Source organism: Anolis carolinensis, unplaced genomic scaffold (assembly GCF_035594765.1).
Source record: "Anolis carolinensis isolate JA03-04 unplaced genomic scaffold, rAnoCar3.1.pri scaffold_23, whole genome shotgun sequence".
Classification (NCBI taxonomy): domain Eukaryota; kingdom Metazoa; phylum Chordata; class Lepidosauria; order Squamata; family Dactyloidae; genus Anolis; species Anolis carolinensis.
This window is the reverse complement of record NW_026943832.1, coordinates 850223-868979: the sequence shown is the minus strand read 5'-3', so window position 1 is coordinate 868979 and position 18757 is coordinate 850223. Positions and strand designations below refer to the sequence as shown.

The 18757-nt window shown below is 44.4% G+C and overlaps 1 protein-coding gene across 3 annotated transcripts in view; it reads right to left on the bottom strand.

The window, feature by feature from the left end:
• Window positions 1-2263: 2263 nt before the first annotated feature.
• LOC134294786 (DNA excision repair protein ERCC-6-like) overlaps window positions 2264-18757 on the bottom strand; it is a 32406-nt gene continuing 15912 nt past the window's right edge. The window contains exons 1-3 of one of the 3 annotated variants that reach the window (XM_062966510.1): window positions 15696-15885; window positions 6471-8576; window positions 2264-5097 (exon numbers count right to left, since the gene is read on the bottom strand). In XM_062966510.1, the coding sequence (XP_062822580.1) occupies window positions 2991-5097; window positions 6471-8563 (4200 nt within the window). In that variant the 5' untranslated portion in view covers window positions 8564-8576; window positions 15696-15885 and the 3' untranslated portion in view covers window positions 2264-2990. Of the gene's footprint in view, window positions 5098-6470; window positions 8577-13130; window positions 13205-15695; window positions 15886-18757 lie in introns of those variants that run through there. The other 2 variants (XM_062966509.1, XM_062966511.1) reach the window with 2 other exon arrangements.

The following is an 18757-nucleotide window of genomic DNA, read 5'->3' as shown; positions in this document are numbered from 1 at the left end:
CAAAGTGTATTCCTGTATGGCAGCGGGGAGGACTAGATGACCTTCGGGGGTCCCGATTCAGATTTTAATTCACTCAGTTACAACCTAGATGAAAGGCTTGATCTGCACAACATGCGCTTAACCCAGACAAGGTAAAATAGCCCACTGATGTATCTTTAAATCGACCTCATATCACCACTAAATTCACAGGTTTAGATGTGGATCATGGCCTCCGAAGAAAGCACAATCCCATATGAAACATTATATGCAAAACAGATGTACTGGTGGTGTGCTTTATCTCATTGCTGGCAAGCATTTGTGTTTTGTCTACGAATGTATCCCGGCCCTTTGTTCACCGGGGTGGTCGGCATTCAGACCCCAAAGGCGGTTTCTTTGCAAATGAAATTAATTTGAATAGGTTGCAGGGATGTGTCCTACCTATCAAATTCAAAACCAGAAGTAGACCGGGTTTCAATATGCTTATTGATATGGATGAATCCTTAGTTTCTAGAACCCTAGAGTTAGAAGAGACCTAAGGGCTATCCAGTCCACCCTTTCTGCCAGGCAGGAAGACACAATCCAAGCCCTCCTGACAGATGGCCATCCAGCCTCCATTATGTCAGTGCTAGTTGATTTCAATCAAGTTGTTGCAACTTGCAGAAACTTCAGGTGTACTGTGTGTTTACGTTGATTATCTAAGGACTTGGAGCCTCCGGTGGCCTAGGGGATAAAAGCCTTGTGACTTGAAGGTTGGGTTGCTGACCTCAAAGCTGCCAGGTTCGAATCCCACCCGGAGAGAGTGCGGATGAGCTCTCACTTTCAGCTCCAGCTCCATGCGGGGACATGAGAGAAGCCTCTCACAAGGATGGTAAAAACATCAAAACATCCGAGCATCCCCTGGGCAATGTCCTTGCAGACGGCCAATTCTCTCACTCCAGAAGCAACTCTGGTTGCTCCTGACACGAAAAAAAAATATCTAAGGACTTCATCACATGGGATATGTAAAGCATTTGGGATAGTTGGTTTTCCCTTAAGCTTCGCAATTTCATTTGGAAATTAAACAAATTATAACCCTACCCCTATCTCACCCTTCTCCTTCTCCGCTTTCTTTGGGATTTATCCGTTTGATTTGTCATCACATGGTAAAGACTCCCACTGTCCCTCCTTGTATTCTTTCTGTCCTTGTAATCTCAGGAGGTCAATTTACAGCCCCAAAAACTCACAACATATACAGAGGGGTTATTCTTAGGTTGCAGAATTGAGAACAGGAGGGAGGGGGGAAATGAAGCTTTAGCTCTCTTATATGTCTGTCTCTGCTAGCCTTTTGATAAGCAAAACAAAAGCCTGACAGCACAGCATGAGTTTCAGAAAGGCAATAGAGAAAATAGTAAGATGTCAAAAGGACTTTTATGAGAAGGAAAATAACACAGGAAGAGGGGGGAATGTTGAAAGAGGGGGCTCAGAAACAAGTGCAAAACAACTGAATGTTTTGAATATCTTTGAATGTTTGCTATACTTCCTCAATCCCAAAATGGTAATGGTGGAAGAAAGGTTTCAATACTGCCTATCTTAGCTCTTCCCTCCATAGTGACGTCATAGTTATGTTAACAAACAGGTGAGGAGGAATTCCCATCACATGTTAAATTGGGCATGCTAACACATCTCTACATAGGGAATTAAAGAATAAGTCACTTGCCAAACAGCTTGGAAATCGTCAGGAAAACCCACACTTTAGAAATGGCAAGATACCTCTACCCCACACTTGAAAATTGTGTCATGTGAAGGGCACCATCGGTTGCAGTTTCTTAAGTGTATAGAAACATTGATTTTATTGCATGTGATGAAGTCATAGGTTTCCTCTCTCCTCCTCATGTCATCACGAAGGGTCAGATTTTGGGACAGAATATCTCAACTCATAATTTGAAATAACCAGAGATGACAATGGGTGCATCTACACTATCACATTAATGCAGTTTGATGCCATTTTAACTACCATGGCTGAGAACTGTAATTTGATAAGGTACCATCACTCTTTGGCAGAGAGGACTAAACTCCTGTAGCATTAAACCATGGCAATTAAAGTGATACCAAACTGCATGAATTCTACAGTGCAGATGCACCCAATATCAAAGGTGGTTTATAGTAATTTTGATGAAATGTATAAGGAAGATTCCAGTACCCAATAGAGGTATCAAACCGCCTTAGTTCTACAGTGTAGATGCACCCATAGTAGCCTGTGGCATTATCCTACTAAGAAAACACAATAGATCAGAGAAGACACAAGTTTTTGAAAATAGGGAAAAACTTTACTAATAGTAGAAAAGACAGTAGGAAACATTAACCATATATAAATACTTGATTTTTCAAAAAGTTAAAGTGCAGGGAAGAAAAGAAACAATCTTGAGGAGCAACCAATTTCTTCCCTTCTGGGCTTCATTTCACAGACTTCCTCCCTAAATGGAGGAAGATAATATCAGACCACGATGCATAACAACTTCTTTAGCTTAATATCTTCCATTGGGTCCAATACAACTCTTGCGCCAGCTGCAAGCTTTCCTCATCACTTCACTTTTTGGAGCAAGAAATAGCGCTGGAGTATATACACAATCGTGCCATTATATTTAAGTAGAACTGTATCTTCTCCCTAAAGTCCACTTAGCCTTCGTCAAGGAACACCACAAAGCTCAAACCAAAAATGGTTCAGTCTTCTCAGCTACGGCTTTCCCAAATAAATGCAAAGGACATCCTATGGACCTTGTCACTGCCATGGCCAAAAGAAGGCCAATCCTAGTTCTAATAAAATCAGAGTGAAACTTGTCCTTGCTTAGTCTTTAAAAAAGGAGACCAAGCTGCTGAGCAAACAATAAACTGGATTATGAAGAACATCTTGAATAGATAATCGAGACAAAAAGCATCCAGATTGGTGTACTATGCAGTCACTGGGAACGATTTCTTCGGCAAGAAATGAAAACAGAGGTTAATTCCATTGGACTCGATGGGATACATGAGACTCACGAGTAGCGGGACTTCTGGTATTTTTTATCCTTGAGCTGCGACTCCAACTGGACCAACTCCTGGGCTTTCTTGACCCTGTGTTCAATGTACTGATGCGCCTCGTCATCTTCTGCTTCTTCTTCTTCCTCCTCTTGACCTGTTTCGCAGGTGTACATCAGGTCGTGGTCCGATATGCCAAACATCTCCAAGGTATGGAGATACGCAATGTGTTTGTCCAGTTCCAGGTCCGAATTCCTCTGTGTGGCATGCAAGGACTGGAGCTGCAGTTGTGTTGCAGAGCTTGTGGTGTCCTCCAGCGTGAAGAGCTCCCTCAGTTCCTGTTGGGTGAAATATCGATACGGGTTTTTCTTATCCCCGGTGCTTTGCTGGATCAACGAGTCCTTGAAGACTTGACGCCTGTAGATTTTCTCTTCCACTGTCCCGCAGGTGATGAGTCGGTAGATGACGACGTTCTCTTTTTGTCCAATCCGGTAGGCTCGGTCTACCGCTTGGGCATCAGTTGCAGGGTTACAGCTGGGATCAAAAATGACCACCCGGGTGGCCGAGGTCAAGGTCAGACCAACGCCTCCAACTTGGGTGGTCAGAAGGAAGACCGAATAGCTTTTGTCCATCTGAAACTGCCTGACCCTCTTCTCCCGTTCTGCTAAACACGTCACTGTCCCATCGACACGCATCATCCGGAAGCTCCGTTTGGTTAAGATGTGCTCTATGATGTCCAGCATTTTTCTCGACTGGGAGAAGACAAGGGTTTGGTGTCCTTCCTCCTGAAGTTTCTCCAACAATGCAACAAGGAAAACAAGCTTTCCCGACTCCTCGATGAGAAGTTTATCAGAAACCCGTTTGATGTCTTGGGTCATGCTCAAAGTCGATTGATCTGTTGGCTCAGAGTATTCCGACACCTCCAAACCAAGATTGGCACACGCTTGTGCGGACAACAACCTGGGGTGATCACAGAGTTTCTTCAAGACGGTCAACTCAGCTAATGGGGAACGCGTTGTCATGAGAAGCTCCTTGATATGATCCAAGGAGAGAAAATTCCTGTAGATGTCTTCTTGCATAGGGGCCAAGTACACCCAGACAATAAAGTCATTTTTCCTTGGTAGAGACGGCATTTCCAGAGCAATGTAGTCTCTCTCTTCACCGGTCAGGCAGACGGATCGCTCCAAATTCAGCTTCAGTATCTCCCCTTTACTCCGGCGCAAGAAATAGGGCTTGATCATTGCCATCAAGTTCTGTGAGATCTTCAGCCCAAGGGCTTTCTCGCCCAGAGTTGCATCCTTCTCTCTGGCCTTCATGATGGGACTCTCATATTCCATCTTGAAGGTTTTTGCGGTGCCAAGGAGGGACCCCTGACAAGCGAAATCAAAGAGAGCCCAAAGCTCTCTGAGGTTATTTTGCACCGGCGTCCCAGTGAGAAGGATACGATTGACAGCCGGGATGCCATACACAGACTTGGTGGTTTTTGCAGAAGGGCTTTTGATTTTGTGGGCCTCATCCAAGATGACGTAGTTCCAAACAAAAGGCTGCCCGTCGAGATTGGAGAGCTGTTCCCAGTTGGCCAGGACCATCTGGTAGGAGGTGAGCAAGACCCCAGTTCTCCTCTGGATCTGCTCAAGGTTTTGCTCTCGTTCCTTCTTGCTGGTCCCATGGAAGACCTTCACTCTAATTCCAGGGACCCAGTTGGCAAACTCCCGCATCCAGTTGTTAACAAGCGTAGCCGGCATGATGAGCAACACAGAACGGACGAGTCCAGCACCAAACATCCCCGAAAGGAAAGCGATGATCTGGATGGTCTTCCCGAGGCCCATGTCATCGGCCAAAATGCCGCCCTGTCTCTTCTTGTGATAGAGATTGTAAAGGAAGGCCACCCCTTCCTTCTGATGCTCGAATAGTTTGTCATGGAGCTCTCGACAGATCATAAGTCCACTCTGGCACACGTCCACAAATTCGTCTCCGTCCCCATCTTTATCCAAAGCCAGTGACATAAGCTTCTCCTCTGCATCTTGGACATCCTCCGTCGGGTGTTCTTTGGGTTGGATTTTGTGAACCTTGCTGGAACGTTTGCGGGTTTTCGGGGTTTTCTGCTCCATCTGCACCACAGCTCTGTGAAACATAGCACAACATGGCCAGTTAGTGGATGGAGAACTTCCCCAAAATAGGTCCTGTATCTTATAAAAATCGAAATTGTTCTACACTACAACCCCCAAATCTACAGGATAGGTAAATCTACAGGATATCTGACAAAATATGACCGCTGGAGTATATACACAATCGTGCCATTATATTTAAGTAGAACTGTATCTTCTCCCTAAAGTCCACTTAGCCTTCGTCAAGGAACACCACAAAGCTCAAACCAAAAATGGTTCAGTCTTCTCAGCTACGGCTTTCCCAAATAAATGCAAAGGACATCCTATGGACCTTGTCACTGCCATGGCCAAAAGAAAGGTTAAATCCAATCCTAGTTCTAATAAAATCAGAGCAGGGCCGGCCCCACTATTGAGGCCCCTGACGCCGCCGCCTCGGGCGCAGGCCCGGGGGGGCGCCGTCAGGCTGGGCGGGAGGCGGGGCACCGCCCTGACGGTGCCCCGCCTCCCGCCCAGTGCGCCCTGGCCCGTCTGGCCTTTCCTAGCTGGCCAGACTGCAGCGGAGGTCCCTGCAGGCCGCAATTGCGGCCTGCAGGGACCTCCGCTGCAGTCTGGCCTGCTACAAAAGGCCAGACGGGCGAGCGGGAGTAGCGTGGGAGGCGGGGCCAGCTCTGACGCCGCTCCCCCCCGCCCAGCGTGCCTTGGCCCTGCCTCCCACGCAGCGTGGGAGGCGGGGCCAAGGCACGCTGGGCGGGGGGGGGGAGCAGCCTCAGAGCTGGCCCCGCCTCCCCCGCTACCCCCGCTCGCCCGTCTGGCCTTTTGTAGCAGGCCAGACTTCAGCGGAGGAACCTCCGCTGAAGTCTGGCCTGCTACAAAAGGCCAGACGGGCGAGCGGGGGTAGCGTGGTGGGAGGCGGGGCCAGCTCTGAGGCCGCTCCCCCCCCGCCCAGCGTGCCCTGGCCCCGCCTCCCACGCTGCGTGGGAGGCGGGGCCAGGGCACGCTGGGCGGGGGCGGGGCCAACTCTGGCCCCGCCCCCCTCACTATTCTCCCTGGCCCCGCCTCCCACGCAGCGTGGGAGGCGGGGCCAGGGCACGCTGGGCGGGGCCATGGCGCCGGTGGCGGGGGCGCTTTTCAGCACCCCCGCTTCCCATCAAAAAATTTCTCCGGCCGGCCCTGAATCAGAGTGAAACTTGTCCTTGCTTAGGCTTTAAAAAAAGGAGACCAAGCTGCTGAGCAAACAATAAACTGGATTATGAAGAACATCTTGAATAGATAATCGAGACAAAAAGCATCCAGATTGGTGTACTATGCAGTCACTGGGAACGATTTCTTCGGCAAGAAATGAAAACAGAGGTTAATTCCATTGGACTTGATGGGATACATGAGACTCACGAGTAGCGGGACTTCTGGTATTTTTTATCCTTGAGCTGCGACTCCAACTGGACCAACTCCTGGGCTTTCTTGACCCTGTGTTCAATGTACTGATGCGCCTCGTCATCTTCTGCTTCTTCTTCTTCCTCCTCTTGACCTGTTTCGCAGGTGTACATCAGGTCGTGGTCCGATATGCCAAACATCTCCAAGGTATGGAGATACGCAATGTGTTTGTCCAGTTCCAGGTCCGAATTCCTCTGTGTGGCATGCAAGGACTGGAGCTGCAGTTGTGTTGCAGAGCTTGTGGTGTCCTCCAGCGTGAAGAGCTCCCTCAGTTCCTGTTGGGTGAAATATCGATACGGGTTTTTCTTATCCCCGGTGCTTTGCTGGATCAACGAGTCCTTGAAGACTTGACGCCTGTAGATTTTCTCTTCCACTGTCCCGCAGGTGATGAGTCGGTAGATGACGACGTTCTCTTTTTGTCCAATCCGGTAGGCTCGGTCTACCGCTTGGGCATCAGTTGCAGGGTTACAGCTGGGATCAAAAATGACCACCCGGGTGGCCGAGGTCAAGGTCAGACCAACGCCTCCAACTTGGGTGGTCAGAAGGAAGACCGAATAGCTTTTGTCCATCTGAAACTGCCTGACCCTCTTCTCCCGTTCTGCTAAACACGTCACTGTCCCATCGACACGCATCATCCGGAAGCTCCGTTTGGTTAAGATGTGCTCTATGATGTCCAGCATTTTTCTCGACTGGGAGAAGACAAGGGTTTGGTGTCCTTCCTCCTGAAGTTTCTCCAACAATGCAACAAGGAAAACAAGCTTTCCCGACTCCTCGATGAGAAGTTTATCAGAAACTTTTTTTTTGATGTCTTGGGTCATGCTCAAAGTTGATTGATCTGTTGGCTCAGAGTATTCCGACACCTCCAAACCAAGATTGGCACACGCTTGTGCGGACAACAACCTGGGGTGATCACAGAGTTTCTTCAAGACGGTCAACTCAGCTAATGGGGAACGCGTTGTCATGAGAAGCTCCTTGATATGATCCAAGGAGAGAAAATTCCTGTAGATGTCTTCTTGCATAGGGGCCAAGTACACCCAGACAATAAAGTCATTTTTCCTTGGTAGAGACGGCATTTCCAGAGCAATGTAGTCTCTCTCTTCACCGGTCAGGCAGACGGATCGCTCCAAATTCAGCTTCAGTATCTCCCCTTTACTCCGGCGCAAGAAATAGGGCTTGATCATTGCCATCAAGTTCTGTGAGATCTTCAGCCCAAGGGCTTTCTCGCCCAGAGTTGCATCCTTCTCTCTGGCCTTCATGATGGGACTCTCATATTCCATCTTGAAGGTTTTTGCGGTGCCAAGGAGGGACCCCTGACAAGCGAAATCAAAGAGAGCCCAAAGCTCTCTGAGGTTATTTTGCACCGGCGTCCCAGTGAGAAGGATACGATTGACAGCCGGGATGCCATACACAGACTTGGTGGTTTTTGCAGAAGGGCTTTTGATTTTGTGGGCCTCATCCAAGATGACGTAGTTCCAAACAAAAGGCTGCCCGTCGAGATTGGAGAGCTGTTCCCAGTTGGCCAGGACCATCTGGTAGGAGGTGAGCAAGACCCCAGTTCTCCTCTGGATCTGCTCAAGGTTTTGCTCTCGTTCCTTCTTGCTGGTCCCATGGAAGACCTTCACTCTAATTCCAGGGACCCAGTTGGCAAACTCCCGCATCCAGTTGTTAACAAGCGTAGCCGGCATGATGAGCAACACAGAACGGACGAGTCCAGCACCAAACATCCCCGAAAGGAAAGCGATGATCTGGATGGTCTTCCCGAGGCCCATGTCATCGGCCAAAATGCCGCCCTGTCTCTTCTTGTGATAGAGATTGTAAAGGAAGGCCACCCCTTCCTTCTGATGCTCGAATAGTTTGTCATGGAGCTCTCGACAGATCATAAGTCCACTCTGGCACACGTCCACAAATTCGTCTCCGTCCCCATCTTTATCCAAAGCCAGTGACATAAGCTTCTCCTCTGCATCTTGGACATCCTCCGTCGGGTGTTCTTTGGGTTGGATTTTGTGAACCTTGCTGGAACGTTTGCGGGTTTTCGGGGTTTTCTGCTCCATCTGCACCACAGCTCTGTGAAACATAGCACAACATGGCCAGTTAGTGGATGGAGAACTTCCCCAAAATAGGTCCTGTATCTTATAAAAATCGAAATTGTTCTACACTACAACCCCCAAATCTACAGGATAGGTATCCATATCTGACAAAATATGACCTCTCTAAGCATTTGCTAGATCTTTTAGAGAGTGTTTCCTAAATGGTGGTTCCTGACACAAAATGGGGACCCTTGAGTTCAATGTTGAGGTAAAAAAAAACAACTGGGTACAGTAAAATATTTCTAAATGCCATCAATTTATACAGATTTGCTAGCATCAATGTTTAGATTTGGCTGGCATGCATATTTATGGTATGACAAAGATAGAATTAACAAAGATTTCCTTAGATATTCCGTATTTATATTCCGCCCTTCTCCCCAGATTATAGTAGAGTCTCACTCATCCAACATAAACGGGCCAGCAGAACGTTGGATAAGCGAAAATGTTGGATAATAAGGAGGGATTAAGGAAAAGCCTTAAATTACGTTATGATTTCACAAATTAAGCACCAAAACATGTTTGACAACAAATTGACAGAAAAGGCAGTTTAATACACTGTAATGTTATGCAATAATTGCTGTATTTACAAATTTATCACCAAAGCATCGCAATGTATTGAAAATATTGGCTACAAAAACATTGACTGCTAAAAGGAAGATTACGTTGGATAATCCAGAACATTGGATAAGTAAATGTTGGATAAGTGAGACTCTACTGTATATATAGAGCAAAGAGAGGCAAACATTCAATCACATACAATGAGACACACAACGCAGTATGTATAATCACATACAATGAGACACACAACGCAGGCAAGGCAAAGGCTTCTCCTTTCATTTCCGGCTTTTGGAAGTGGTGCTCATCTCTAGCTCTGGGGAGGTGGTTCCTCTCCATTTTCAAGCTGAGGAGCCTGTGTTGTTACCTCTTGGTTGTGTGACCAGCGTGATAGCTTGGAGAGTGTTTTCCCGCCAGAGCGGTACCTATTTATCTACTTACATTTGCATGTTTTTGAACTGCTAGGTTGGTAGGAGCTAGGGCTGACAGCAGAAGCTCACCTGTCCCATGGATTCAAACTGCCAACCTTCAGGTGAGCAGCAGCAGCAGCACAAGGGTTTAACTCATTGCACCAACGTGACCCCATTGTCTTTGTGTATTGGTGTCTCACTGTATGTCATTGTCACAAGGCATTGAATGTTTGCCTGTATCTGTTTACATGCTGTAATCCGCCCTGAGTCCCCTCGGGGAGAAGTGAAGAGTATAAATAAAATATTATTATTATTATTATTTTATGACACAGCAAACAAGATAGACATGCTGGATTTCGTATCACAAAATCACAAGTCGAACACTTCCCAAGTGTCTAGGACTGTGTGATGTATTTTCGGATGATGTACGCAGATCTATTATTATTATTATTATTATTATTATTATTATTATTATTGGTGGCCTCTGGTGGCGAAGTGTGTTAAAGCGCTGCACTGCTGAACTTGCGGACCAAAAGGTTGCAGGTTCGAATTTGAGGAGCGGAATGAGCTCCTGCTGTTAGCCCCAGCTTCTGCCAACCTAACAGTTTGAAAACATGCAAATGTGAGTAGATCAATAGGTACCGCTCCAGCGGGAAGGTAACGGCGCTCCATGCAGTCATGCCGGCCACATGACCTTGGAGGTGTCTATGAACAATGCCGGCTCTTCGGCTTAGAAATGGAGATGAGCACCAACCCCGCAGAGTCGGACACGATTGGACTTAACGTCAGGGGAAAACCTTTACCATTATTATTATTATTATTATTATTATTATTATTATACCTTTTCATGCCTGGTGGACCTGCAAGTTGGTACAAATTTTGTAGGAAAAAGTGATTAAAGATGCAAATAATACGATAACTTAAAAGATTAGGCAAAAAAAAATCCAGAGATGTGCCTCTTAAGGCTATTTGATGAAAAAAAAATCAGTAAAGAAGATGAAGAAATCGGTCAATGCAGCTTTGTTTCAGCAAGAAGAAGCCATTAATTCACTTAATAAAAACTTATTTTGGAACAAGTAATTAATTTGCTTAACAAAAACTTATTTTGGAAAAAAAAACTTTCATTGTTTACAGTGGAGCCTGCAGAAGATGCTTCAGCTGTACTCCACAAAAAGGAAAATCTGCCTTGGGCCAGAAGACCTTCCTTTCAACAGGGTTTAATTTCAGATATCCACACAAAGTTTGGAGATATATCTCTTTGCAGATATGTGGAGTCATGTTGTATATACAGTAGAGTCACTTATCCAAGCTAAACGGGCTGGCAGAAGCTTGGATAAGCGAATACCTTGGATAATAAGGAGGGATTAAGGAAAAGCCTATTAAGCATCAAATTAGGTTATGATTTTACAAATTAAGCACCAAAACATCATGTTTTACAACAAATTTGACAGAAAAAGCAGTTCAATACATGGTAACGTTATGTTGTAATTACTGTATTTATGAGTTTAGCACCAAAATATCATGATATATTGAAAACATTGACTACAAAAATGGCTTGGATAATCCAGAAGCTTGGATAAGCGAGGCTTGGATTAGTGAGACTCTACTGTACTTGTATTTTATTGGTAAATGTTAAGCTGCATTTTACCCATGTGTATTTGTTATATGTATTTTAATAGTGCTTTGTTTTACCACTTCATTTTAATTTACCAAGGTTGAACCACAAAGCGAGGCAGGTAATAAATAATAATAATGTCAGGGGTAATTTGATTGTGCTTTTCCTGCATGGCAGGGTGTTGAACTAGAGGGTCCATATGGTCTCTTCTAACTCTATTATTCTAATAATAATAATAATAATAATAATAATAATAATAATAATAATAATAATAATACAGTATTCCTTGACAAAATTGAAGGAAAAGCTGATAAGGAGAAGACCTGGCTCTGGCTCACGAATGGGACCCTGAAGAAGGAGACAGAAGGCCTGATCCTTGCAGCCCAGGAGCAAGCCATCAGGACAAAGGCAATTAAGGCCAAGATTGAAAAATCAGCTGATGACCCAAAATGCAGACTGTGCAAGGAAACCGACGAAACCATTGATCATATCCTCAGCTGCTGTAAGAAAATCGCACAGACAGACTACAAACAGAGGCACAACTATGTGGCCCAAATGATTCATTGGAACTTATGCCTCAAGGACCACCTCCCTGCAGCAAAGAACTGGTGGGATCACAAACCTGCAAAAGTATTGGAAAATGAACATGCAAAGATACTGTGGGACTTCCGAATCCAGACTGACAAAGTTCTGGAACACAACACACCAGACATCACAGTTGTGGAAAAGAACAAGGTTTGGATCATTGATGTTGCCATCCCAGGTGACAGTCGCATAGATGAAAAACAGGAAAAACTCAGCCGCTATCAGGACCTCAAGATTGAACTTCAAAGACTCTGGCAGAAACCAGTACAGGTGGTCCCGGTGGTGATGGGCACACTGGGTGCCGTGCCAAAAGATCTCAGCCAGCATTTGGAAACAACAGACATTGACAAAATCACGATCTGCCAACTGCAAAAGGCCACCCTACTGGGATCTGCACACATCATCAGAAAATACATCACACAGTCCTAGACACTTGGGAAGTGTTCGACTTGTGGTTTTGCTAAACGAAATCCAGCATATCTATCTTGTTTGCTGTGCCATACAACGTCGTTGTGTTGATAATAATAATAATACAGTAGAGTCTCACTCATCCAAGCTAAACGGGCCGGCAGAAGCTTGGATAAGCGAATATCTTGGATAATAAAGAGGGATTAAGGAAAAGCCTATTAAACATCAAATTAGGTTATGATTTTACATATTAAGCACCAAAACATCATGTTATGCAACAAATTTGACAGAAAAAGTAGTTCAATACGCAGTAATGTTATGTTGTAATTACTGTATTTACGAATTTAGCACCAAAATATCACGATATATTGAAAACATTGACTACAAAAATGGCTTGGATTATCCAGAGGCTTGGATAAGCGAGGCTTGGATTAGTGAGACTCTACTGTAATAATAATAGTTCTTCAACTGATTAAACCAAGACTGATCTAAGATAGGATAAATATATTTGAATGGATTAATGAATGAATACTTTCCAACATTTAACTGACAATAACTAGGGATTCATCACTGTAGAATGAATGACATTGGATACTGAGCTGTCATGGACTCATGGGACTTGTAGTCTTATTAGATAACCTTCTCTGCCGGTGTCTCACCAAACTACAATTTTCAGGGTCCCATAGTATTCAGCCACGGCAATCAAAACGGTGCCAAACTGCATTAATTCTACAATGTAGACACACACAAGTTAGGAGCAAGCTGTTGCTTTTGCCTGAGTCTATTGAGATCGCCGTTCCATATAGGAAACCTGATATCAGCAAAAACAAATCAATAAATAAACTTATTGCCTGCATGAGGGATTTCTGTTCAAAATAAGAGACATTCAGTTTTACTGGAGAGGTAAAATCGGACACAGATTTGCTCCTTCAATGAGAACTTGCACTTTTTCTCTCACCTTTGACGCTGCTTCACCCGTCCAGGGCTTTTGGTTTTTGCTATTATGACCGCTGCCATACTATTAAGGGATTGGGAGACAGACTCACCAAGCCTGAAAAATAGCAAAGCTTTCTTATTACAATAGGAGATGTTGTTCGTTTAAGGTAGTGGAAGAAGGGAGCACATTTTAACAAAACATGGGCACAGTCAGCAGGGGAAACGGCAAGATGGTCATCTATGCTGACGATCGTGCCATCACCGCTCAAGCAGGGAGCTTTGAAAGGGTTGAACAGAAGCTCTCTGAAGCTTTAGGTGCTCTTATTGACTATTACAGAGAAACCCAACTCAGGGTGGATCACATTATATACATGTAGGGCAAACATTCAATGCCCATAAACACATAGAACCGAGACAGAGACAGACGCAGAGGCAATTTAACCTTCTCCTGAGGGGATGTTCAATTCTGGCCACAGGGGGGAACAGCTGCTTCATCATCCACTGTGACGGCACTTCCTCATTCCAACGTTGTAAATTAGTTAAACTTGTCTCCCCACTTTTATAAGTGGTACCTTATTTCCTACTTGATAGATGCAACTATCTTTCTGGTTGCTAGGTCAGCAACGAGCAGGGGCTATATATTTTTTTAATTGACGGGTGCTCACCTCGCCATGGGCTGGCCTCGAACTCATGACCTCGTGGTCAGAGTGATTTATTGCAGCAGGCTGCTCACCAGCCTGCGCCACAGCCACAGGCCATCCTCTGTTCGAATATCAGCCAGCAAGACAATGCCTTAAATCAAGAAATAGTTTTCTAAGATCTACTCACAGAATCGCCTCAGCAAGCAAGAGTCCAAAAGTGGCAGGTTAAAACCCAGAACCTCAATTTGTGGTTGAGAATGGATGAGAGACTCCCTCCTGGGCACACAGAAGATGATTTGGAAGGCACTAAACAGACTCTGCTTTGGCACCATGAGATGCAGAGCCAGTCGGAAGAAATGGGGCTTCAAAGTGGAGTCCACAACATGCAAGTGTGGAGGAGAGCAAACCACAGACCACTTACTACAATGCGGTCTGAGCCATGCCACATGCACCGTGGAGGACCTTCTTATAGCAACACCGTAGGCACTCCGAGTGGCCAGATTCTGGTCAAAGGATATTTAATATAATGCCAAGTTTTTAACTTTGTGTTTTTAAATACATTATACCTGCATCCTCAATTTGCTTCTGACAAGATAAATAAATAAATAGTTGCCAGTGGGGACACATTTTGTCAGATATGGATACATTTCTGGTTTTCTATATGGACCTGGGTTTACATTGCTCTTTTTGACCATTTCTTGGAACGTGTGTGCCAAGTGTGGTCAAGATGGCAAAGGGCACGTCATCTACACTATTGAATTGATGCAGTTCAATAATGCTTTAATTGCTGTGGTTCAATGCTATAGAATCTTGGGAATTGTAGTTTGGTGAGGCACCAGCATTCTTTGGCAGAGAAGGTTAAAGACCTTGTGAAACTACAAATCCCATGGGTCCATAGTACAAACTTCATTCATTTGTACTATAGTTACAAACATAGTTATAAACTTCATTCATTCTACAGTGTAGATGCATCCCTTGTTATTGTCTTTAAAATGTTGGAAAGTATTTGTTCATTCAACAAATCGCTCAGCAAACCGATATAATTACTACTATTATAGTTACCCCTATTTTCCCCTATTGGTCTAAAACTATTTAGCCATTTGTAATTCCTTTATTTTATTGCTTTTAAACTTATTTGTTATGCAATTCTTTTGACATGAAATAAATAAACCCCTATTTTCTCATTGACCAAACCGATACAACTTGTCTCATTATAATTACCTGATTCCTGTAGACCAAATTGGTACATTTACTCCCATTATAATTATCCCTATTTTCCCATTGGTTAAACTAATACAATTACTTCCATTACTGTTACCTTTGTTTTCCCATTGACCATACTGACACCATTACTCCCATTATAGTTACCCCAGTTTCCCCATTGACTAAACGGATACAACTACTTCCATTATAATTACTCCTGTTTCGCCATTGACTAGACTGAGACAATTACTCCCATTACAATTACCACTCATTTCCCATTGACCAAACCAATACAATTACTCTTAATATAGTTACACCACTCTCCCATTGACCAAACTGATACAATTACTTCCATTGTAGTTACCAATTTTCCCATTTACCAAACTTATACAGTTACTCATTATAATTCCCCTTCTCCCCATTGACCAAACTGATACAATTACTTCCATTGTAGTTACCAATTTTCCCATTTAGCAAACTTATACAATTACTCATTATAATTCCCCTTCTCCCCATTGACCAAACTGATACAATTACTCTTGCTATAGTTACACCATTGTCCCATTGACCAAACGGATATAATTACTTCCATTGTAGTTACCCTAGTTTTCCCATTTACCAAGCTGATAAAGTTACTTTCATTTTAACTATACCTGTTTCCCTATTGACCATTTTTGCAAAACCCAACCCAATGAGTCAACTTTAGGACACTTGCATCCACTTTTCTGCAAAGTGTAACTTACCAGAAAAAGGGATACTTGCAACCTCTTAAGTAGGTGAAGAAATCTGCTTAGAAAATTAGACTCAGAAACAAGAAAATATATAACAAATACACGTAAAAAGACCTCAAAACCTATAAACCAGTCTCACTTCCCAGCTCTTTCTTTCTCAAGCAGATAAGTAGAAACAATGGGTTCAATTTATCCTTTTTAGGGGGCCCAATTAGAGGCTGGAGGAGATCAGGGAGAGAGGATAGTCAATTAGCCAATTAATCAGGCAGCCAATCAACACGGAGAGAAACCTCTGAGCATCTGCACCAGTAGAGTAAATACTAGAGCCTGATATTAGGTGTATCTGCACTGTGGAATTAATGCAGTTTAATTAATGCGGTGGTGCAATGGGTTAAACCCTTGTGCCGGCTAAACTGCTGACCTGAAGGTTGGGTTACTAATCTGAAGGTTTGTTTATTTATTTGTTTGTTTACATTATTTATATTCTGCCCTTCTTTCTTGCCCTGAAAGGGACTCAGGGCTGATCACGATGTACACATACAAGGCAAACATTCAATGCCATATGAACATAAAGACAGAGACAGACACAGAGGCAATTTAACCTTCTCCAGCTTCCAGCTTCCTGAGGGGATCCTTGATTCCAGCCACAGGGGGAGCAGCTGCTTCATTATCCACTGTGACACCGAGTCCTTGAATACTTCCTCATTCTAAGCGGTGCTGGATGATATTTATGGTGTTGTAAATTAGTTAAATTAGCCTCCCCACATAAGTGGTACCTAAATTTCCTACTTGATAGATGCAACTATCTTTCGGATTGCTTAGGTCAACAACGGGCATGGCTATTTTTTATTTTAATGGTCGGGTGCGACACGGGTTGGCCTCGAACTCATGACCTCTTGGTCATAGTGGTTTATTGCTGCTGGCTACTAACCAGCCTGCGCCACAGGTTGCTGTTTGGAATTCGTGAGATGGGGTGAGCTCCCATCTGTCAGCTCTAGCTTGCAGGGACATGAGGGTTGTCCCTCCCAGCTAACACATCTGCACATCCACTGGGCAACGTCTCTGTAAACAGCCAATTCTCTCGCACCAGAAGTGACATATTCAAGTGACTTGAGTATGGTCTCAAGTCATTTCTGACACAACAAAAAAATCTTTGATACCAGAGCCTGACATAGGTGCATCTATACTGTGGAATTAATGCAGTTTAACACCACCTTAAGCAAATTGCTGGAGCTGGAAAATGTAGTTAGATATCAAGGAGTGCATCTACACTGTAGAATGGATGCAGTTTGGAACTACTTTAACTGGAGTCAATGCTATGGAAACTTTCGAGTTGTACAAAGTTTCTTTAGCAACTCATTCTTTATGACCCCATCAAACTACAACTCCCAGGTTTCCATAACATTGAGCCATGGCAGTTCAAGTGGGGTCAGAATGTATTTATTTACCAATTTAGATGCACTCAAGGATAACTACAGACAACTCTTCACATTTGCTGAGATTGTTTTCACGCTCCGTAGAGCGGATTCCTCCTTTACTAAACCCATTGACTTTGCTCTGGACTCGCTGATTTTTGCAGAAGTCGGCTGTTTATAATAATAATGCTGTGAAAGAGATTTATGATGAGTCCCCTATCCATCAGTATCTCACAATATCCCAGCCATAAAGAAAACAACAACAGTAGGGTCATTCGGTTTAAAGCTAATGGGGTGAGAACCTTATTTAAAGGCTACTCCAGTGCAAATGTGAGTAAGCATGTTTATTGGAAAAAGCATGCTTTCATTTTATTTTGATTAGGCAGGTAAGATACATTAAATCAGGGGTCCTCAAACTTTTTAAGTGGAGGGCCGGTTCACAGTCCCTCAGACTGTTGGGGGGCCAGACTAGGATGATATAGTCCAAAATTAGGATTGTTGCTGTTGTTGTGTGCCTTCAAGTCATTTCAGACTTAGGTCAACCCGAAGTCTAAAGTTTAGGTCAGAGGCCAGGTCAATGACCTTGGAGGGCTGCTCCCGGCCCATGGGCCTTAGTTTGGGGACTCCTGATCTAGACGATCTCATAAGACCATAGGTAAGGAAAGGGGCCCCCAAAGGCCATCTAGATGGTTTCATAAGACCATAGGTAAGGAAAGGGGCCCCCAAAGGCATCTAGATGGTTTCATAAGACCATAGGTAAGGAAAGGGGCCCCCAAAGGCCATCTAGATGGTTTCATAAGACCATAGGTAAGGAAAGGGGCCCCCAAAGGCCATCTAGATGGTTTCATAAGACCATAGGTAAGGAAAGGGGCCCCCAAAGGCCATCTAGATGGTTTCATAAGACCATAGGTAAGGAAAGGGGCCCCCAAAGGCCATCTAGATGGTTTCATAAGACCATAGGTAAGGAAAGGGGCCCCCAAAGGCCATCTAGATGGTTTCATAAGACCATAGGTAAGGAAAGGGGCCCCCAAAGGCCATCTAGATGGTTTCATAAGACCATAGGTAAGGAAAGGGGCCCCCAAAGGCCATCTAGATGGTTTCATAAGACCATAGGTAAGGAAAGGGGCCCCCAAAGGCCATCTAGATGGTTTCATAAGACCATAGGTAAGGAAAGGGGCCCCCAAAGGCCATCTAGATGGTTTCATAAGACCATAGGTAAGGAAAGGGGCCCCCAAAGGCCATCTAGATGGTTTCATAAGACCATAGGTAAGGAAAGGGGCCCCCAAAGGCCATCTAGATGGTTTCATAAGACCATAGGTAAGGAAAGGGGCCCCCAAAGGCCATCTAGATGGTTTCATAAGACCATAGGTAAGGAAAGGGGCCCCCAAAGGCCATCTAGATGGTTTCATAAGACCATAGGTAAGGAAAGGGGCCCCCAAAGGCCATCTAGATGGTTTCATAAGACCATAGGTAAGGAAAGGGGCCCCCAAAGGCCATCTAGATGGTTTCATAAGACCATAGGTAAGGAAAGGGGCCCCCAAAGGCCATCTAGATGGTTTCATAAGACCATAGGTAAGGAAAGGGGCCCCCAAAGGCCATCTAGATGGTTTCATAAGACCATAGGTAAGGAAAGGGGCCCCCAAAGGCCATCTAGATGGT